Here is a 22343-nt window from a genome sequence, read left to right on the forward strand (position 1 = left end):
TATACCTTTAAGTAAATGATGCTTACACATGTAGACCTACTTCACCCATTTTCCCCTCAAGAAAATCTAACTCTAGATAAATACTAAAATTTAAATATTAAAAAACATTCAATAGTATTACAGGACCAACTTTAGATTTAAGCAAATATGTATAAAAGGAAGGGCTTTCTCTTTCTTGTACTTTTTTTTGTCAGAATGATGAAAACTTAGACCTGCATTTTTAAACAAACAATATCATAAACTATGTAGTGTTATTAACCTAGCATCAAATTGTAGATATGGCTAAACTGACGTACTTATTATTGTCTTCCATGTTAGCTTCAAATAATTTCATACTACCTTAATTACCCTAATATATAATTTATAAAACTTTAAAAGTTTCAAAGATCAATTAAGTCAATATTCCACTTACTTTACCTGAATATCCCACTTGTGGTGTCCAACTTTTATAACCTGATCTCTGGGGATTTCCAGCACATAATGGTGATTTTAGTATTTGAGGATAATTACCATCTTGTGCAGAGGATGAGCTTATACCAAGCATAACATTTGATGCATGTGTGTTTTCTGCAAAAGATCTTCTGTTTCTAAAGTATGAACCTAAATTCAAAAAAATTTAATATCAATTTAAAGTTTAGAACTATGAAATGTGGTATAAAATCTCTATAATCACTAAAAAACTTCACCTGATAATGATTTTTTAATATAACATTATGAAAAAGTTAACATAAATAACATCATACTAAAATATAATGAAAAGTGCTCACTAATATAGCTTTTTCTTATGCAAGCTCACTGAAATTACTCTTGGTAATTACAAACTACCTTCTAAGCTTCAAATACACCTTTGTATAGTAATTATACCTCTTTTCTTCCGTTGACTTCTTCATTGAAATTCTCTCCTGCCAGGCAATTGGTATAAAGAGAATTTAGGCTTACCTGGGTTCAGTTCCTTTTTCAGTTACTTACCTATTGGTATAAGATACTACCTTCTTTTTGTAAATTTATTTATTTTTTTATTGAAGACTAATTGCATTACAGAATTTTGTTGTTTTCTGTCAAATCTCAAAATGAATCAGCCACAGGAATACACAAATCCCCTCCCTTTTGAACCTTCCTCTCATCTCCCTCCCCATCCCACCCCTCTAAGTTGATACAGAGCTCCTGTTTTGAGTTTCCTGAGCCATACAGCAAATTCCTGTTGTCTATCTATTTTACATATGCTAATGTAAGTTTCCATGTTACTCTTTCCATACATCTCACCCTCTCTTCCCCTCTCCCCATAAGTCTATTCTCTCTGTTTCTCCATTGTTGCCCTGTAAATAAACTCTTCAGTACCATTTTTCTAGATTCCGTATATATGCATTAGAATACGATATTTATCTTTCTTTTTCTGACTTACTTCACTCCGTATAATAGGATCTAGGTTCATCTACCTCATTAGAACTGACTCAAATGCATTCCTTTTTATGGTTGAGTAATATTCCATTGTGTATATGTAGCACAACTTCTTTATCCATTCACCTGTTGATGGATATCTAGGTTGCTTCCATGTTCTAGCTATCATAAATAGTGCAGAAAAGAAACAATGGGATACATGTGTCTTTTTCAATTTTGGTTTCCTCAGGATATACGCTAGTAAAGTAATGCTCAAAATTCTCCAAGCCAGGCTTCAACAATATATGAACCATGAACTTCCAGATGTTCAAGCTGGTTTTAGAAAAGGCAGAGGAACCAGAGATCAAATTGCCAATATCTGCTGGATCAAGAAAAAAGCAAGAGAGTTCCAGACAAACATCTATTTCTGCTTTATTGACTATGCCAAAGCCTTTGACTGTGTGGATCACAATAAACTGTGGAAAATTCTGAAAGAGATGGGAATACCAAACCACCTGACCTCCCTCTTGAGAATCCTGTATGCAGGTCAGGAAGCAACAGTTAGAACTGGACATGGACCAACAGACTGGTTCCGAATAGGAAAAGGAGTAGGTCAAGGCTGTGCATTGTCACCCTACTTATTTAACTTATATGCAGAGTACATCATGAGACATGCTGGGCTAGATGAAGCATAAGCTGGGATCAAGATTGCCAGGAGAAATATCAATAACCTCAGATATGCAGATGACACCACCCTTATGGCAGAAAGTAAAGAAGAACTAAAGAGCCTCTTGATGAAAGTGAAGAAGGAGAGTGAAAAAGTTGGCTTAAAGCTCAACATTCAGAAAACCAAGATCATGGCATCCGGTCCCATCACTTCATGGGAAATAGATGGGGAAACAGTGAAAACAGTGGCAGACTTTATTTTGGGGGGCTCCAAAATCACTGCAGATGGTGACTGCAGCCATGAAATTAAAAGACTCCTTGGAAGGAAAGTTATGACCAACCTAGGCAGCATATTAAAAATCAGAGACATTACTTTGCCAACATAGGTCTGTCTAGTCAAGGCTATGGTTTTTCCAATAGTCATGTATGGATGTGAGAGTTGGACTCTAAAGAAAACTGAGCTCTGAAGCATTGATGCTTTTGAACTGTGGCATTGGAGAAGACTCTTGAGAGTCCCTTGGACTGCAAACAGATCCAATCAGTCCATCCTAAAGGAAATCAGTACTGAATATTCATTGGAAGGACTGATGCTGAAGCTGAAACTCCAATACTTTGGCCACCTTATGCAAAAAACTGACTCATTAGAAAAGACTCTGATGCTAGGAAAGATTGAAGGCAGGAGGTGAAGAGGACGACAGATGATGAGATGGTTGGATAGCCTCACCGACTCAGTGGAGTTGGACTCTGGGAGTTGGTGATGGACAGGGAGGCATGGCGTGCTGCAGTCCATGGGGTTGCAAAGAGTCGGACACAACTGAGTGACTGAACTGAACTGAACTGAACAGGATATGCCTAGGAGTGGGATTGCTGGGTCATATGGTGGTTTTATTCCTTGTTTTTTAAGGACTCTCCATACTGTCTTCCATAGTGGCTGTATCAATTTACATTCCCACCAACAGTGCAAAAATGTTCCCCTGTCTCCACACCCTCTCAGCATTTATTTGTAGACTTTTTGATGATGGCCATTCTGACCAGTGTGACGTGACATCTCATTGTAGTTTTGATTTGCATTTCTCTAATAATAAGCAATGTTGAGCATCTTTTTATGTGTTTGTTAGCCATCTGTATGTCTTCTTTGGAGAAATGTCTGTTTAGGTCTTTTCCCCACTTTTTGATTGGGTTGTTTGTTTTTCTAGTATTGAGTTGTATGAGCTGCTTGTGTATTTTGGAAATTAATCCTCTGTCAGTTGTTTCATTTGTTATTATCATCTCCCATTCTGAGGGTTGTCTTTCACCTTGCTTATAGTTTCCTTTGCTGTGCAAAAGCTTTTAAGTTTAATCCGGTCTCACTTGTTTACTTTTGTTTTTATTTACATTACTCTAGGAGGTGAGTCATAGACGATCTCGCTTTGATTTACATCATCGAGTATTCTGCCTATGTTTTCCTCTAAGAGTTTTATAATTTCTGGTCTTACATTTAGGCCTTTAATCCATTTTGAGTTTATCTTTCTGTTTGCTGTTAGGAAGTGTTCTAATTTCACTCTTTTACATGTAGCTGTCCAGTTTTTCCCTCACCATTTGTTGAAAAGGCTGTCATCGCCCCATTGTATATTCTTGCCTCCTTTGTCAAAAATAAGGTACCCATAGGTGCATGGGTTTATTTCTTGGCTTTCTATCTTGTTCCATTGGTCTATATTTCTACTTTTGTGCCAGTACCAGACTGTCTTGATGATTGTGGCTGTGTAGTATAACCTGAAGCCAGGAAGGTTGACTCTTCCAGCTCCATTCTTCTTTCTCAAGACTGCTTTGGCTATTCGGGGTCTTTTGTGTTTCCATGTGAATTGTGAAATATTTTGTTCTAGTTCTGTGAAAAATGCCATTGGTAATTTGATAGGGATTGCATTGAATCTGTAGATTGCACTTCGTAGTATACCCATCTTCACAATATCCATTCTTCCTACCCAGGAACACAGAATATCTCTCCATCTGTTTATGTTGTCTTTGATTTTTTCACTAGTGTCTTATAATTTTCTGTGCACAGTTCTTTTGTCTCCTTAGGTAAGTTTATTCCTACATATTTAATTCTTGTTGTTGCAAAGGTGAAGGGGATTGATCCCTTAATTTCTCTTTCTGATTTTTCATTGCTAGTATACAGAAATACAAGTGATTTTTTGTGTATTGATTTTGTATCCTGCAACTTTGATATATTTCACTGATTAGCTCTAGTAATTTTCTGATACTATCTTTAGGGTTTTCTATGTACAGTATCATGTCATCTGCAAACAGTGAGAGCTTTACTTCTTCTTTTCCAATCTGTATTCCTTTTATTTCTTTTTCTTCTCTGATTGCTGTAGCTAGGACTTCCAGAACTATGTCAAATAGTAGTGGAGAAAGTGGACACCCTTGTCTTGTTCCTGATCATAGGGGGTAATGCTTTCAGCTTTTCACCATTGAGAATAATGTTTGCCATAGGCTTATCATATTTGGCCTTTACTATGTAGAGGTAAGTTCCTTCTATGCCCATTTTTTGAAGAGTTTTAATCATAAATGGGTGCTGAATTTTGTCAAAGGTTTTTTCTGCATCTATTGAGATTATCATATGGTTTTTATCAATTTGTTAATATGGTGAAGATACTACTTTTTTTTAAAGGGTTGTCATAAAATATGACAGAATGTACATAAACAGTCTAGCATAGTGTCTAGGCACATAGGTTTTTTTTTCCCCCCCATTAAATATAGTTGATTTACAATGTTGCAGGCACACAGACATTATTTTTTTTAAGTTCATTTTTATTTATGTCTTTTTGGCTGTGTGAGGTCTCTGTTGCTTTGTGCAGGCTTTCTTTAGATGCAGCAAGCAGGGGCTACTAGAACAGGGGCTACTCTTTATGGCAATTCATGGGCTTCTCACTGCAGTGGTTTCTCTTTTTGTGATGCACTGGCTGTAGGCACACAGGCTCAGTAGTTGTGGTGTACGGCCTCTAGAGCTCAGGCTCTGTAACTGTGGCACATGGGCTTAACTGCTCTTTGACGTGTGGAATCTTCCAGGAAGAGGGAGGGATTGCTGCAGGCGGATTCCTATCCACTGCATAGTGGGCCACCAGGGATTCCAATAAGTGTATGTTTTTTAATTGGAGGATAATTGCTTTACAATGCTGAGTTGGTTTTTACCTTACAACTCGAATCAGCCATCATTATATATATATAATGATATCTATATATCCCCTCCTTCTACAGCTTTCCTCTTCTTTCCTATCCCACTTCTCTAGGTCATTCAGTTCAGTTCAGTCACTCAGTCGTGTCTGACTCCTTGTGACCCCAGGAACCACAGCACATCACGCCTCCCTGTCCATCACCAACTCCCAGAGGTCACCCAAACTCATGTCCATTGAGTTGGTGATGCCATCTAACGAACCATCTCATCCTCTGCCGTCCCCTTCTCCTCCTGCCTTCAATCTTTCCCAACATCAGGGTCTTTTCAAATGAGTCAGCTCTTCACATCAGGTGGGCAAAATATTAGAGTTTCAGCTTCAACATCAGTCCTTCCAATGAACACCCAGGACTGATCTCCTTTAGGATGTATTGGTTGGATCTCCTTGCAGTCCAAGAGACTCTCAAGTCTTCTCCAACACCACAGTTCAAAAGCATCAATTCTTCAGTGCTCAGATTTCTTAATAGTCCAACTCTCATATCTATACATGACTACTGGAAAAACCATAGCCTTGACTAGACAGACCTTTGTTGGCAAAGTAATGTCTCTGCTTTTTAATATGCTATCTAGGTTGGTCATAACTTTTCTTCCAAGGAGTAAGTGTCTTTTAATTTCATGGCTGCAATCACCATCTGAAGTGATTCTGGAGCCTAAAAAAATAGTCAGCCACTGTTACAGAGGGCCAAGCCAGGCTCCCTGTGTTATACAGCAGCTTCCCACTGGCTATCTATTTTACACATGATAAAAGTATATACATAAATGCTAATTTCTCAATTTGTCCTCCATATCCTTCCCCTTCTGTGTCCACAAGTTCGTTTTCTACATCTGCATCTCCATTCATTCCCTGCAGATAGATTCATCAGTACTATTTTTCTATTAATAGATTCCAAATATATGCATTAATATACAGTATTTGTTTTTCTCTTTCTGACTTACTTCACTCTATAACAGGCTCTAGGTTCATCCACCTCACTAGAACTGACTCAAATTTGTTCTTTTTATGGCTGAGTAACATTTCATTGTATAATGTACTATGGGCTTCCCTCATAGCTCAGCTGGTAAAGAATCCACCTGCAGTACAGAAGACCCTGGTTCAATTCCTGGGTCAGGAAGAGTCCCTGGGAGAAGGGATAAGCTACCCACTCCAGTATTCTTGTCTGCAGAAACCCCATGGACAGAGGAGCCTGGTGGGCTACAGTCCATGGGTCACAAAGAGTCAGACACAACTGAGCGACTAAGCACAGTCCAGCATGTACCATATCTTCTTTATCCATTCATCTGTTGATGGACATCTAGGTTGCTTCCATGTGCAGGCCACTGTAAACAGTGCTACGATGAACACTGGAATTGTGGTTTTCTCAGGGTGTGTGCCTAATAATGGGATTGCTAGGTCATATGGTAGCTTTATTCCTAGTTTTTTAAGGAATCTCCACACTGTTCTCTATCGTGGCTGTATCAATTTACATTCCTACCAACAATGCAGGAAGATTCCTTTTTCTCAAGCACATCCTCTCCAGCATTTATTGTTTATAGATTTGTTGATGATGGATATTATAATTGGTATGAGGTGATACCTCATTGCAGTTTTGATTTGCCTTTCTCTAATAATAAATGATATTGAACATCTTTTCATGTGTTTATTGGCCATCTGTACATCTTCTTTGGAGAAAGGTCTGTTTAGGTCTTCTGCCCATTTTTTGATTGGGTGGTTTGTTTTCCTGATATTGAGCTGTTTATATATTTTGGAAATTAATCTTTTGTCAGTTGCTTCATTTGCAATTATTTTCTCCCACTCTGAGGGTTATCTTCTCATCTCTTTATAGTTTCCTTTGCTATGCAAAAGATTTTAAGTTAAATTAGGAGTTCTTTAAAAAAAAAACCCTGGGTCCCATTTTGCCTCTCCTCCTTGATTTCCATAACAACTCTCTATCTTGATTCTCCTTAAACTACTTGTTTCCATTGCCAGGTCCTTTTTCCTCTATCTGCCTCTTAACTGTTGGCTTCCAATGATTCCAAAATTTTTTACTTTCTCTCTCAAATCAAAATTATACCTTTCCTCTGAACATCTCATCTATTATTTTAGCTTTTATTAATATCTATTTCCTGGCAACTCTCAAACCTTCATATGCAGCCCTAACTCCTCTCCAACACTATAAAATGTAGGGTGGCAAGCTTTTAAATAATGAGCCAGATGTTAAATATTTTAGGCTTTGTGGGTCATACTGTCTATTACCCTTACTCAGTTCTGACATTATCACAGGAAACAGCAACAGACAATAAGTAAGTGACTGTATTTCAAAGAAATTTTCATTCTGGATTTGTTGTTGTCCAACCACTCAGTCATGTCCAAGTCTTTGCAACCCCATGGACTGTAGCACACCAGGGTTCCCTGTCCTTCAATATCTCCCGGAATTTGCTCAAACTCATGTCCATTGAGTCAATGATGCCATCCAACCATCTTATGCTCTTTTGCCCCCTTCTGCCCTCAATCTTTCTCAGCATCAGGGTCTTTTCCAATGAGTCAGTTCTTCGCATCAGATGGCCAAAGTATTGGAGCTTCAGCATCAGTCCTTCCAGTGAATATTCCGATATTTAGTTCTGGATAATATGAATTTCTTCTTTTACTTTTCCAACCATTTAAAAATGCAAAAACCATTCTTAGATCTATACATTGTTCAGTATAGGAGCTTCTTGCCACGTGTGGCTATTTAAATTAAATACAAGTTAAAATTTGGTTCTTCAGTCACACTAGCCACATTTAAAATGTACAAAAACCACACTTGTCTAGTGGCTACTATATTAGCACAAATATAGAATATATCTATCATCACAGAGAGTTCTAACAGATAGGGTGGCTCTAGATCCCTATATTTTTGGATACAAATATCCAAAACTACTTTTTGGATACAAATCGTTAGGTATTTTCCCAGAACTGTTAAATATCCAAAAGTGAATAACCTCATTAACTTCTCAGAATTTATCCTTTCTTTACTACCAGTTGGTCAACTACATCATCCTGCACCTTTTCATACAAGTCATAAACTTAGAAGTCACTCTTAACTCCTCTTTCATGAATCCAAACACCCAGTCAGTAACCAAATCTAATTATATAGACAGATAGATATCTCACTAAAATTTCTCTCCATCTTCACTCCTATCTGGCCCATTATAAGCACATATTTTCTTCAGGCCTTTTTCAAAAGTCTTTGAATTATTCTCCTTGCCTTCAATGTGATACCTCTCTAATCAATGTGATTAGATGTGATACTTCTTCACATCCATCACTAGTGATCTATCTGAAAAAGAAATTTCACCATGTCTCCCTTTCTGAACAATTTCTCAGTGTCTCCCACATGCACCATATGACAAAATCTAACATTTTTGTATAGTTTCCAGAAAGATAACACATTCAAACTAGTATAATTTGAAGAGTGTTTGATAAAGGGAAAATTTACAAAGGGGTAGACGGAATATCATCATAAAGAAATCTGTAGAATCAAGACAAAGTATGCTCCATTACTAACCCTAGGCTTAAAGGAGCTAAGAAAGGAGATGGTTACTAGAAAAACTGGAGACAAACAGGACTGCTTCTTGTTCTCAGGTTACTTTCAGACTCTAATCTCCTTCTTAAACTTACTTCTCCTAGTTTTTCTCCAATTTCCTTCACCTCTATCTTCCTATATTTTCTTTACCTTCTCCCCTCTGACCTCAAATTTATATCTCTCCTAGGCTTCTTTCTTAGCCCTAGATTCATATATTCAATTACCTCAATATGAATGTATGGATACCCCAAAGTTTCTTCACACTCAACATGTCCACAGAAGAATTCACCATTTTTCCCTCTAAAAGTTGCTTCTCCTACAAGATTCCATTTATCAGGAAAAAGTGCTACCATCTATTCCAATCACCAAAGCCAGAGATGTTTTTGGCATGGCAAAAAAACCTATCTGGCTCCCAGATTAAATACCTGCAAGTACTCCAAGTTTATCTTGGGAAGAACAAAATAGATCACCCTACTGCTCTACCAAACGAAATTATTTGTAGTCTACAGACACAACATGCTATATCATACTTCTGTGCCTTTGTACATATTTTTCTTTCTTAAGAGAGAAAGAAAAGTTTATTCTTTTTTTCCTCTTTCCCTTTAGTTGACATAATCTTATCCTTCAACACTACCTCAAGTTGAATTTCCTCTGGAAAATTTCTTTTGTTACTTTGTTCCCCTACTTATTAAATACCTCAATATCTGCATAGAGAAGGAAATGGCAACCCACTCCAGTATTCTTGCCTGGAGAATCCTGTGGACAGAGGAGCCTGTCAGGCTATGGTCCCTAGGATCGAAGAGGGTCGGATACGACTGAAGTGACTAAGCACAATATCTGTAAATAACTCAAAATAATTATCTTTTAAAAGTTTGTTTATAGATGTTTAAGTCTATCTTCCCTACTGAACCATAAGTTCTTTGAGAGCACAGAATATTATTATCCTCAGCTCCTAAGATAGCTCCCTGGTGGCTAGGTGGTAAAGAATCTAAAATACAGATATGAAAGACAAAGGTTCAAACCCTGGGTCAGGAAGATCTCCTGGAGCAGGAAATGGCAACGCACTCCAGTATTCCTGCCTGGGAAATCCATGGACAAAGGAGCCTGGCAGGCTACAGTCCACGGGGTCAGAAAGAGTCAGACACAACTGAGCATGCACTGAGCACCTAAGGTAACTATTTCATCAATTTGGGCCTTGGCTCCCTCTTAAATTGGGACAAAAGAAAAATCTATCTTACAGATTTACTGTAAGGATCAGAGATACAACATGCTAAGTAAGAAGCTAGAACAGAGGAGCATTCATTAATTAGTGGATGTTATTATTGTTGAAAATAAATAGGTGACAGAACATTTCATGAAGGGGATTATACTGATAAACATGTATGTTGCCTTGGAGGAAGAGCAAGTAGGTCAATTAAGTTAGAAAGTAGGGTAATTATTAAGAAATGATGAGATATAAGACTGCAAAGACTGAAAACATATCCCAAATGGACTTGGATATCCTGCTAAAGAGTACAATTTTTTACCCGCAAATAGAGTCACTGGTTGAAGTGCCACGGGACATAGATTTTCATTTTCCATATAACTCTAGTGACACTGTAAATAAGCTTAGAAGAAAGAAACATTAGGAGATTGAGGCAATAATTCAGACATAAAATTAAAAGGGCCTGTAATAGCACAGAGAAAAGGACAGAATTATTTAAAAGATAAATCTAGAACTTGTTAACTTTGGAAGTTATGAGTGAGGGAATACTTGAATCATTGAAGTCTCCTAAAGATTTTAAAAACCCAATGATTGAGATAAGAGAAACAGGTTGAGGAGCTGAAGAGAGATGAATTCAATTAATCATATAGTGAGTATGAGGATGTCCACTGGTTCTTTACTAGAAACTTCAGAAGACAGTCTGAAACAGGAATCTGGGGGCAAAGATGAGATCTGGGCTGTAGTGATAATCACAATCAGATAGAAGTAGCCTAGAAAAAACCTCTAAGGACAAGCCAATAATTTGTAAACTAACAAAAGTAGGCATAGTTCTATGGAAGGTAGGCGAAAAACAGGGAAGAGTGGAATCAAGGAAATCAAATTAAGACAGTTCAAGACAAGTCTGGTGAAGAACATTAAACACAGTGGTAAGTTTACATAAGATGAACTGAAAAGTGACCTCCGGATTTGGCATTTGTTACCTTACCAGTGAGTGGCAAAGCTGTGTGGGCAAAAGGTGACGGTTTTGTCACGGAGAGTAACTGACTATAAGATAAACGAGTTGAATACTCCTTAAAGGACATTTTTCACACTAAATGTATTATTCACCTCAATTAAAGAAAATGTTAAATCTAGTCTGTTCTCAAAGCTTATCTGTTTTCAAGACATCCTAGAAGGACTTGGAGGCTTAAATTCAGGAGCCAAGAGGTTTACCACTCCAGGTTTACCACTCCAATCACTAAACTCGTGCACAAATTCATTCATCTGTCATGGGGCGCGGCGGGAGGCACATTACCCGGGATATGAATACAGCTTGCCTCAGAACTGAGCCATCCGCCACCACGGCCTTGTAAGAAAACCAACATGAGGAAGAGTCCAACCCTTAAATCTCTCAGACCCACTCAATTCGCAGAGCACCCCACTCCCAAATTCCAAACAGACACCAACTGAAACTTCTGTGTTAACAGAGACCACGGTTCCCCGAACTTCTGGAGAAGTTCACACAACTCCTTGCCTTGAGGCGGCAGGGCGCTGAGCGGGTGCCCAGGTAGACTGCTGCTGCCGCTCCTGTCACCCGCCGCTCCAGACGTGCCTGGTGGGGAAGACGCAGAGGCGGCTTGGGCTGAAGGGCGGCTCAAAGGAGTCTCCTGGAGTCCGAAATTGTAGCGGGGACCCTGGGACCGAGCCTCTGGTGAGCAGGGGGAAGCCACAGGGACAGAAGGAAACGTTGGTGATATGTCAGGCCGCAGCATCCTCACAGACACTCAGAACAACTCTGCTGTGGGACAAAGCGACGCGGGGAAAATACGAAAGCGCGGCGCGCAGAGTCGCAATGCGCAGGCGCAGAGCCCCACATTCTCACGCCCATCCACCTTTATCCCGGATAAACCACAAATCTATGGAGCCGCAAAATGTTGGCCAGTTCTGAGCGACCGAGGACACAGGTGATTAAATGCTTCTTTTGTTAAAATGATTTAAAGACAACACTGGAGAATGTACTCTCAGGTGTTCCGGTCCCGTCAACTGCTGTAGAATTTGGTCAAGCTTAATAAGAGGTCTAGCTTAATCTCTTCTCTGGCTCAAATGCTAAAGAATCGCCTGCAGGAGACCTGGATTCAATCCCCGGGTCCAGATCCCCTGAAGGGAATGGCAACCCACTCCAGTATTCTTGCCTGGAAAAACCCATGGACAGAGGAGCCAAAAGTCGGTCACGACTGAGCAACTAACGCTTTCATAATGTGAGGTAGACCCTCTCAACTAAATGGAATTCAGGGCCAACTTGTGTGTGTCCGTACTCAGTCGTGACCCCATGCTATTTGTGACCCCATGGACTGTAGCCCGCGAGGGCCCTCCCTCCATGGAAGTTCCAAGAATACTGGAGTATGTTGCAAGTTCTTCCTCCAAATACAACTTGGGAGTTTCATTATTCCCACTACACCTTATTTCCCTTATCACACGACATTCTGTGCTAGTATTTCCCAGTTCAGTTCACTCAGTCATGTCCGACTCTTGGCAACCCCATGGACTGTGGCATGCCAGGCCTCCCTGTCCATCACCAACTCCCAGAGTTTACTCAAACTCATGTCCTTTGAGTCGGTGATGCCATCTAACCATCTCATCCTCTGTCGTCCCCTTCTCCTCCTGCCCTCAATCTTTCCCAGCATCAGCGGCTTTCAAATGAGTCAGCTCTTCGCATTAGATGGCCAAAATATTTCAGCTTTAGCATCAGTCCTTCCAATGAATATTCAGGACTGATTTCCTTTAGGATGGACTGGTTGGATCTCCTTGCAGTCCAAGGGACTCTCAAGAGCCTTCTCCAATGCCACAGTTCAAAAGCATCAATTCTATGCTCAGCTTTCTTTATAGTCCAACTGTCACATCCATACATGACTACTGGAAAAACCATAGCTTTGACGAGACGGACCTCTGTTGGCAAAGTAATGTCTCTGCTTTTTAATATGCTGTCTAGGTTGGTCATAACTTTCCTTCCAAGGAGTAAGCATATTTTAATTTCATGGCTGCAGTCACCATCTGCAGTGGTTTTGGAGCCCAAAAAATAGTCTGTTTCCCCATCTATTTGCCATGTGATGGGACCAGATGCTATGAGTCTCTTAAATACAGACACAGTAATTCAACATGGTAGAGAAACCAGGAAAAAACACTCTAGATACCATTAGATGTCCACTGCTGAATTCACTCAATTGTGAAATCAGATATAGAATATGAAACCACTGCAGTCACCCACGTGCAGTGACTGTAGTACTCAAAACTTTCAATGATACCATTGTGTTCCATCCAATGACTTCCAAACTTTCAGAAACACTGGTAATTCATCCCAAACTTAGTGAACTGTCAAGAAACAATGCCAGACATTTCAATAACATAAAAGCAGACATTGCTCAATGTGTTAAGAGAAATCATCACTATTCACATGTAAAATTCTTTACTCTTAGGGTTATTATTGCAAACAGCAAATTTCAACTTCCATCAAGAAAAACACTAAAATACTTTTTCAGCAAGAACACAAACATTAGTGTGATCTAATCTTTGTGAAAACAGGTTATACAAGAACACTGTGGCAAGTATCAGCTTGTATTTCCTTACTGGGCAGGAAAAAAATGCCAACAATCCCTTGGCATTCTGACATAAAACGTTAAAAAGTGAGTAAAGTGTAGTCCTGATTGCAATCCTCATGTTAGTGAATTCCCATCATTTACCTAAACCACTCTGTACCCAACTCATTAACCACAAGCATGAAATATTCCCAAATTTCAGCCATTTATTTTTGTTTCATCTTTTAATTCCTATATAGTTCATCAATTCTTTATCAGTAACATTCTCACTGACAAAGACCAATTTACATTAACTATAGTTATATATAACATATCAAGGGAGTACCCAGGAAAATCAGAACATAAGACTTCAGCTAAAGAGAGTTCAAGTTTGCTGTTATAAAGACATACAAGAAAACAAATACACTGAAGCATAAACAAAAAAAATCAGAGTAACAACAGCATTCCAGAAGGAAAGATACAATAAAGATCTTAATTTACAATATGTATAATTATATAATTTATTAAAATTAACACAATTCATGTACAAAATATTAACATGGGAGTCACTAAGTTTGTTAAGCACTTCAACTACTGAAATGTTAAAACACAATAAAAACTATATTAACCAACTTCTCCATCAAGGGATCTAACCTAGCTCACTAGTTCAGGCTGAACATTCACTCTCCGAAGTACTTCTTCAGGCATGCAAAAAACAGGGCTAACAGGTTTAATCTGTTCTTCTCCCAAAAGTGACAATCCAGCAATTCCAAACAGAGTATGAAAAGGATCTACCTATTAAAAAATAAGAATTTATAGAATATTACACAATGACAACTTCTAAAACCCTGCTTTTGAACAATGATTATACTGGAGCCCACTGCACTCTGTATTTAAATATTATCTTAAAATTTTCTGAAATAATGGTTTCAAACTGCACTTTTAAACAGAGGACTTGGCACACACACTCATTTCTTAGCAGTAAGTACTGTAAACGTGTTTCAGATCTTTCATACACTCTTGTGTGTCAGTCACTCAGTCACGTTCGCATCTCTGCGACCCCATGGACTGTAGCCTGCCAGGGTCCTGTCCATGGAATTCTGCAGGCAAGGATACTGTGATTGAACCTGGGTCTCCTGCATTGCAGGCAGATTCTGTACCATCTGAGCCACCAGAAAAGCACCTTAGTACACTTCTAAATGACATTTTAGAAGCATCCTTTCAAATTAACACTTGAAAATACTATCTGTTCCCCACCAATTCCTAGTTTTTGAACCCTTAGACTCTTAAGAGTAAAAACAACACTGAAAATTTTAACTGTTATGTTAAGTCATAAATATACTTGCCATATCTCCTGGCCTATCTGCGAATCCTCCCGTTTCTTCATCTTGACATGCTAGGATGAAACTGCGGAGTTTTTCTCTATCAATCCAATGAAGCCTTCCAATTATCTTTAGGGAAGCCAACACCCACCATGAATAGCATACATCTGGTAACTAGGAGGAAAAAGCCAGAAGTTGCCACAAATATTTTCTAAATACCTGGGGTGGGAGGGGAATCAAGGGATATATTGACAATGCAATGTTTGAAACACTGAAATCCAAAAACTGCTTAGAATTAAAGGATAATCATTGGAAAAGAGATCAAATGCTTCATTCCAAAGAACTAGAATGAGTATGCAGGCATGCTCAGTCACATCTGACTCTGCAACCCCATGAACTGTAGCCCACCAGGCTCCTCTGTCCACGGAAATTTTCTGGCAAATACTGGAGTGGATTGCCATTTCCTTCCCTAGGGGATCTTCCTGAGCCAAGGATTGAACCCACATCTCCTGTGCTGCCTACATTGCATGCAGATTCTTGATTCCACAGAAAACCATGCTAAATGTTTCAGTTTCAGTATTCACTGATAACCATCTATCCACCTTAATTTATGTATGAAATGAATGCTGACATCAGTCTCTTTTCCAAGAAACTGGTAGTAAGGCTTATAAGAACTATGGCAATATATGTTCCACTGCCATGGGTAGCATTTTCAGTAAGTGCTGTCCAGGAAAGTATACAACTTAGTTTAAAAAAATAAAATCACCCTTGCTCCTCAAATCATAACTTAAATTCAGAAGACCCCACCTTACACTGAATTTCAACTAGATCCCAGGGTGATCCACAAGAACATTAAAAGCTGTGCTAGATTCTAAGTGCTATCCCCACCCTCACCCATTTCCTAATTATTGAAAAGTTGCCCAGATTTTTCAATGGATCTTAACTAGGTACCACTCGTGGTTTTTATTCAGAAGTAACAAGCAACAAAAATTACATAAAAATACAATGAGCCAGAATAAAAGCATCAGTATGCTTTATCATATTTTAGCTCAAGGGCCCAAACCAAAGAACAGCTTTCAGTATTTGTAAATGATTTTTAAAAATAGTATTGTGAAAGGAAAACCATCATGAAATTCATTAGTAATTTTAATAGAATACAACCACACCCACTGATTTTTTACTGTCTGGCAACAATGTTCTTCAGGGCAGCAGTGTAGTTGCAACAAGCTAATAGGGCAAAGGTAAAAATACTTACTATCTGGTCTTTATAGACCCAATTTAGAGTACATTGAGAGCTAAACAGAATTGAGTTTATCTTTAAAAATAAAGATTTTAAATGAAAATGTTGTAATCCAGTTTTTTAAAAGAAATCTTTCTTTTGGCAAATCCATTATCCTTTCCCATCTGTAAGTGAGCATGGAGATTTCTATACAAGATCCAAGTGTTAATAGCGGCCTTTGATTCCCAGATATGCATAATGCACGACTGTGAGTCCCTGGTATAGTTTAAAGAAAAGTTTCATGTAGGTGAAAAATACAAGGCCTTCAGAAGGAATTTTATAAGTATAAATTTTAAGAATTTATACTATGAATACAAACACATTTTAAAGCCCAGAGTATTTGTCAAAGAAAATCAAAAAGTACCAGGCAACCTTTTCACAAGTGTCTTTTAAATGGACATCAGGATTAATAGGAATTTCAACTCTTGTTTTATTTTTGCCAAGAGCATTTTTAGAAGGTTCAACTAAATTTTGCAAAGTATTAAAGTAAAAAACCTCATGATCAATTTATAAGAGCAATATTACAAAACAAAAGGCAAAAAAAGCAGTCCTCATTCAAGTTTATAAAATTTAAAGATTAACCTTAAGAAACAATACCTTCTCTGGCCTTCCATTGAGTCCGCCTGATGGAAGCTGTCGTTCACAAAGCCACCAACCGAGTAAATCAGAATTTACTTGGTGCAACTGACTAGTAATAGCCAAGAATCCTGTGCAACAATAGATCTAAAATTACAGACATAAAGTACATGTGTATAATAGTTTTTCTACAGTAACACTGATTAAAAAAAACTTTAATTATTAAAGCTCCATTCTCTATCTAAAAATTTGCTGACAGTAAGAATAGCAACATGTGTATAATAGTTTTTCAACAGTAACACTGATTAAAAAAACTTTAATTATTAAAGCTCCATTCTCTATATAAAAATTTGCTGACAGTAATAGCAAACAAACATCACATAATTACTTGAACAAATCTGAAGCATACTACTAGGATCCAACTCTGCAATGAAAGACTACCATCAGTTTTTTCATGGCTAAGAGCAAACTGTTTGACAATTATTTACATACACAACATCCTCTAACACAGGTGTTCGGGATAGGGAGATACAGAATGTTTTTTATCTGCTTACTTAAAATTAAGAAGAGAATGGCAACCCACTCCAGTCTTCTTGCCTGGAGAATTCCATGGACAGAGGAGCCTGGGGGGCTATAGTCCATGAGGTGGCAAAGAGTTGGACACACATAAGAACTAATAGAAAATCAAAATATATTTCTGGTAATTACAAAACTACTTATGTTTATCTGGCCAGATGATTTCACCAACAGGAGACTCAAAGTCAGCAACTGTAAAAATGCCTTCCTCAAGCAGCAATTAAGCATTTCTTATTTTCTACATTCAGTCAAATAAACTTGCTATTTTCCAGTTACACTGGTCATCCCTTCAAAACTGACACTCCATTTTAATCTGGATTAATGAATTACCTGCCCGGCATGGGATTCAGAACCTGGTCTGCAACCAAATCCACCATCAAAGTTCATACATGATAAAACAAATTCAATTGCCTTTTCCACATTAATAGCATCCAACTTCCCCTGTAAACAGAAAACATGCCTATTAAGTTCCAGAATAATCATCAAAAGTTAATCATTTCCAATACAACATTTGAAACTTACCAATAGTGCCAAAGTTGCCACCGCACAAAAAGAGAATCTTGTATCAATTTCTCCTAAAAATAAAGAAAACCAAAGCATTATGTGTTATCAGAGGCTTCTAATCATATTACATAAAGTTAATTAAAAAGCTCTGTACAACTACCATAGTAGTATTTCCAAAAGTTCATGCCTAACATGTACTTCGACTGTCCAGGAGGAAAACTACATCTGAAGTATATATTCACTTACTTTACTTCTAAGGAAACTAAGTACTAAAAATGGCTTTGTCAAAAGTACTGTGAACTAATTGCTTACAGAGCACCCAGAAAGATAAGGTAACTAGTCAATTTCTAAGAATGATAATAAACTTACCCTATTATATAAAGGTAGATTTTCACATCCCATGAAGCAGCTGGTCTCTCCGGCCTGCACTGTATTCAGCCCTAAAGCAGAGATTATCTAGATTTATCAAGTAAAATACTACTCCCTCCCCTCCACTCAAATATTCAGTAATTTTGTAAAGTTTTTTTAAAACTTATTTTCTCCTTGCCAGTTAAGTTTTTAAAAAACTTTACAAAGCCACCAAATACTGGGGAAAAAAGTTTCACCTACCTTATCTTTTAGACTTGCCCTCTCTGTTCCAGTACTCCTGTATGCTGCTATAACTAGCACAGTGCATGCTGGAACTTCCAGCAGACCATTAATTCCAGTTAGACCAGCTGCTTAGTGGGACCTGAAAAAATGAAAAACTTATAATCTCCTTATAAACTATTAGCAAAGCCCCCAATTCATTATACTTTAAAACCTGCAGCCAAGCTTATTACTGTAATAAACACCAAAGCAAAACATTTTTATATCAGTATTCTAGGTGCCATGGATTAAAGTGACATTACCCCAAATATCTCCAGCAAAAGAACCATCTTCTTTCTGTAGACTCTGAACATATTCCACAACTTTATTTATGTCAATAACATTAATACTATCATAGAGAGTAAGTATCTGTAACAGAAACAAACCATGGTAAGTAGATACCTCGCCACTGGTCAGTTTGTTCTAATGATGATATTCTCAACTAATGATGTCCTTTTGTCTACACACCTTGAAAACTTTTCTCAAATATGCAATTCTATTACGGAGTAAAATTATAGGTATTACCAACAAGTCTTTAACCACTGTTAACATTGAGACTCATTTATGATACTTATATAGACTTTAAGGGTTTTATTTGTGAATCTTCACAAATAATCAAAATCAAAGCTAACTCCAGATGGACATTCCTGGTGGTTCAGCAGTTAGGATTCAGTGCTTTCATTGCCTTGACCCCGGTTCAATCTCTGGTCAGGGAACTAAGATCCCAGAAGCCAGAGTGAGGCCAAAAAAAAATGTTTTTTTTAATTTTTAAAAAGTCAACTCCATAGTAAAGACCAAAGTCATGAAATGGCAGAGTAAAAGCAGGGAACCAAAAGCAGCTTGGCATTTCCAGAAATCAGATGAGAAGATGAAACTAAAGGGAGGAAATGGCCAGGCCATGTAAGAAAGCAAATGCCATGCAGGAAGTCTGACCAATACAAAAAAAAGGTGAATGAAGGAGGCTTCTACACATATTGCACACAGGCTTCAAGCAGTTTATATAATCCATTATGCTATGTACTGTTCTCTGAATAAGTTCCAAGTGACAAACCTTTAGAATATCCTACCTGCTTTAAAAAATGTTTTGTATCATCAGGTTAAGACTTACATGTTTTCTATCGGGATAGGGTACAAATCTACTGGGATAGGGTAGGTCATGCTGTACAATAAATAAATCACATTTCAGTGCCTTAACACCAAAAGAATTTTTCTTGCTCAAAAAAAAAAATCTTCCACTTAGTGACTTCCAGACATTTACATATATGTAAGATAAACATTTTACCGTCCAAGGTCTCAGTGCCATTTTAGAATTTACATCAACTTTGGATTCAGCTAATACATGCCATCACATCATTGACCTTGCTTTGAAACAGATCTCATTTGAAAACATATGGATAATTTTTTACATAGATAGGGATTTTGTCACCTTTCTGATCCCTATTTTCAATTCTCTTTCTCAAGTGAGAGAATACACTACCAAGACTGCTGAATTTTCATTAGTATTTACCTGAACAGCACTAAGAGTATACAAAAGATGAGGATCATGTCCAATACTAGCACTTATTCCACCACACTCATGTTGACAAGACTTAATGAACGTCAGAATTTCTTCTCTATTCATGCGATGTAGTTGTCCCATGAGATCCATTACGGTCAAACCCCAATAGATGCCACTCATTCTCAAATATTCAGACATGCAATATTCCTAAAACACAGAAATTACTTTAATGTGTCAGTCTCAACTGATGTCAGTTTAAAGATACGCAACACAGAAGCTAAATACCCACACTGTCATATGGCTCTAACAACTCCATAGCTGCCGATTATTTATGGGAATTCATTAGTACGAGATGCTTCCCAACATGGTAAATAATTCAGCTCTTTCTATACTACAGGGGAAAATATTTACTTCTAATTAAGCTGTTTAATTCAGTTTTTCCTAAGGTTCCGAGAGATGAAAACTGGGAACATTCTTCAAGGTAAAACTTTTTCAAGGTCTCAGCGTAATTCTAGAGCTTAAGTGTTATTACCAATCACCATAAACTCAGGTAATACATGCCAACACATCATTGACCTTGAAAGTATTAGCTCAACTACAAAAATAGAAATCTATTCGCTACCTCAAAATTCTTATATATCTGGGCAGGAAGGTAATCTACGTTGTCTGCCAAAGCCTCTTAATAATTATTGGTAAGAATCAAGGTTAACTCCCATGGCTGCTCAACCACAGACATCAGTTCCTGGTAGGCAGGAGTTGGAAACCATTTTTAAGAAATACAAACCATCCTGACCAAATGATTTGACACGCTTAAAAAATAAAAACTTTTCAACACAGAATCGGGATTGGGAATACATGTAAATCCATGGCTGATTCATATCAATGTATGACAAAACCCACTGGAAAAAAAAAATAAAAATAAAATAAAAAAAAAACTTTTCAACACAGAAGTATACATACGTAGTCATCTTTCTTTGAGCCATAGGATGCAATATAATCTGAATGCTTCTCCAGTAACAGGGTGTCAGGTGCATCTGACTTAATGATAACATCCTTCTGCGGTGTACCCTTTCACATACAAGACATTTCACAAATTTTTATCTTTTAATGTTTGACCCCAGAGCATACATTTCAATTTCATCTTGTTTCATCTTGCCATATAGAAGCCTTCAAGTTTAAAAGTAGCTGACTAAAAAGAACTAAAGCTTTCATAGTTTCAGGTATTCTTCAGGTCTCAGAGTAATTCTAGAGCTAAAGTAGTAATAATCAACTTTAGATTCAGAATACATGCCAGCTCATCATCGACCCAATACACTACCATCCTCGTCTCGGCTGAAAAGTAAAACAGACTCAAAATTTTCAACTTACGGTTTACACGTGGCAGAAAACAAGATAAAGCATTAAATAAGAACCTATCTGTCCCATAATTTGCAGTTGAGTTCTTTAGTGAGATTTCAATAATCTTAAAAACTCGGGTTTCAAAGCACCTTCCACGCACGCCAACAGTTATTCATCAAGCTAACGATTCTTTTCCGGATTTAGTCTTAAGTTTCTGTATTTGCAACAAGCCCCCAGGTGGTGATTGTTGTTGCTCTAGTTCTGCACATTCCTCAGCTACATCTTTGTGACTGAGGCTTCATTTAAGTAGTTAAAGATCATTACCAATAAGAATGAAGCAGTTAATTTCCTTCATATCCCATTAAAACTTACTGGAACGAGACCATACCATCAACAATTCCAAAGATTTCGAGCCATATATACACGGCTATACGGAAGGTAAGAACTAACCGGCTTTTGTGGGGGAGCGGGGGGATTAAGAAATAAGGTCGTCCAAGCGAGTCCCGCCCGATAGCAGGAAGTCCGGCCGCAACTGCACCCGCGAGATCAGCAGAAAACGCTGAGTAACACTTCACATCATCTGAGCCCTCAAAATACCTTCCAAGGCCTGTGTCTTACCCCAGTCATTCTCCAACACTAAGAAAACATCCCACTAGTGACTAAAGAGCTTAAATATTACCCTATACATTCTCCTACGGACACATCTAGACAGCAATACAAAACACGTCCACACTCACCATGACTGAGAGCGAAAAGAGAACTTAGCTCGTCCTTGGGCGGATTTAGGAGGCAAGCGCCTGCGCAGAAGCGCTCCTCAGGCCCCCTCTCCGCCCCGACATAGCTGACCACCGTTCTCGCCTGAAGGAAGCAGCAGTTCCGCGCCTGCCCTAGGACCCCATCGACTGCTCATAGCTGTCCTCGCTGCCTGCGCCGAAAGTCTCTGGCGCCAATTTTCTCCTCTCGTTATCTCCGCAGTTTTAAGAGTTTTAAGCAATATTTAGGGCTTCCCTAAATACTACACAATAAACTGTGGAAAATTCTGAAGGAGATGGGAATACCAGACCCTCTGACC

At 38.1% G+C, this 22343-nt stretch overlaps 2 protein-coding genes and 3 non-coding genes across 7 annotated transcripts in view; all 5 read right to left on the reverse strand.

Annotated features, from left to right (window-relative positions):
• The window catches only part of MSH4 (mutS homolog 4), a 91184-nt gene extending 79432 nt beyond the window's left edge, over positions 1-11752 (reverse strand). The window contains exons 1-2 of the mRNA XM_061119998.1: positions 11514-11752; positions 418-600 (exon numbers count right to left, since the gene is read on the reverse strand). Of these exons, the coding sequence (XP_060975981.1) occupies positions 418-600; positions 11514-11751 (421 nt within the window). The 5' untranslated portion in view covers position 11752. The remainder of the gene's footprint in view (positions 1-417; positions 601-11513) is intronic.
• Positions 11753-13758: 2006 nt separating this feature from the next.
• Positions 13759-22039, reverse strand: RABGGTB (Rab geranylgeranyltransferase subunit beta). Of its 3 annotated transcripts, none has more exons than XM_061121603.1 (9): positions 22009-22039; positions 20894-21001; positions 19943-20140; positions 18699-18804; positions 17827-17879; positions 17635-17745; positions 16750-16875; positions 14898-15047; positions 13759-14342 (listed from the first exon to the last, which is right to left on the reverse strand). In XM_061121603.1, the coding sequence occupies exons 1-9, from the start codon at positions 22009-22011 to the stop codon at positions 14232-14234; spliced, it is 966 nt and encodes a 321-aa protein (XP_060977586.1). In that variant the 5' UTR covers positions 22012-22039; the 3' UTR covers positions 13759-14231. The 3 variants fall into 3 exon arrangements, with proteins under 3 accessions (XP_060977586.1, XP_060977585.1, XP_060977584.1); XM_061121602.1 differs by having other exon boundaries at positions 14894-15047; positions 22009-22033; XM_061121601.1 differs by having other exon boundaries at positions 13759-14346; positions 22009-22028.
• LOC133041839 (small nucleolar RNA SNORD45) lies at positions 19723-19794 on the reverse strand. The gene has a single exon (XR_009689397.1). It is a non-coding gene; the product is annotated as a small nucleolar RNA SNORD45 (small nucleolar RNA).
• Positions 20428-20510, reverse strand: LOC133041840 (small nucleolar RNA SNORD45). Its single transcript, XR_009689398.1, has one exon. It is a non-coding gene; the product is annotated as a small nucleolar RNA SNORD45 (small nucleolar RNA).
• LOC133041838 (small nucleolar RNA SNORD45) lies at positions 21162-21240 on the reverse strand. The gene has a single exon (XR_009689396.1). It is a non-coding gene; the product is annotated as a small nucleolar RNA SNORD45 (small nucleolar RNA).
• Positions 22040-22343: the final 304 nt, after the last annotated feature.

The sequence above is a fragment of the Dama dama genome, chromosome 20 (genome assembly GCF_033118175.1).
Source record: "Dama dama isolate Ldn47 chromosome 20, ASM3311817v1, whole genome shotgun sequence".
Taxonomy (NCBI): Eukaryota; Metazoa; Chordata; class Mammalia; order Artiodactyla; family Cervidae; genus Dama; species Dama dama.

What these genes read in the sequence shown, in the direction of transcription:
- RABGGTB (XM_061121602.1), bottom strand. An exon ending in TGGCAACTTTGGCACTATTG is followed by an intron (nt 17,746 to 17,826) that starts GTAAGTTTCAAA and finishes TTCTGTTTACAG; the next exon opens with GGGAAGTTGGATGCTATTAA. An exon ending in CTGAATCCCATGCCGGGCAG is followed by an intron (nt 16,876 to 17,634) that starts GTAATTCATTAA and finishes CTGTAATTTTAG; the next exon opens with ATCTATTGTTGCACAGGATT.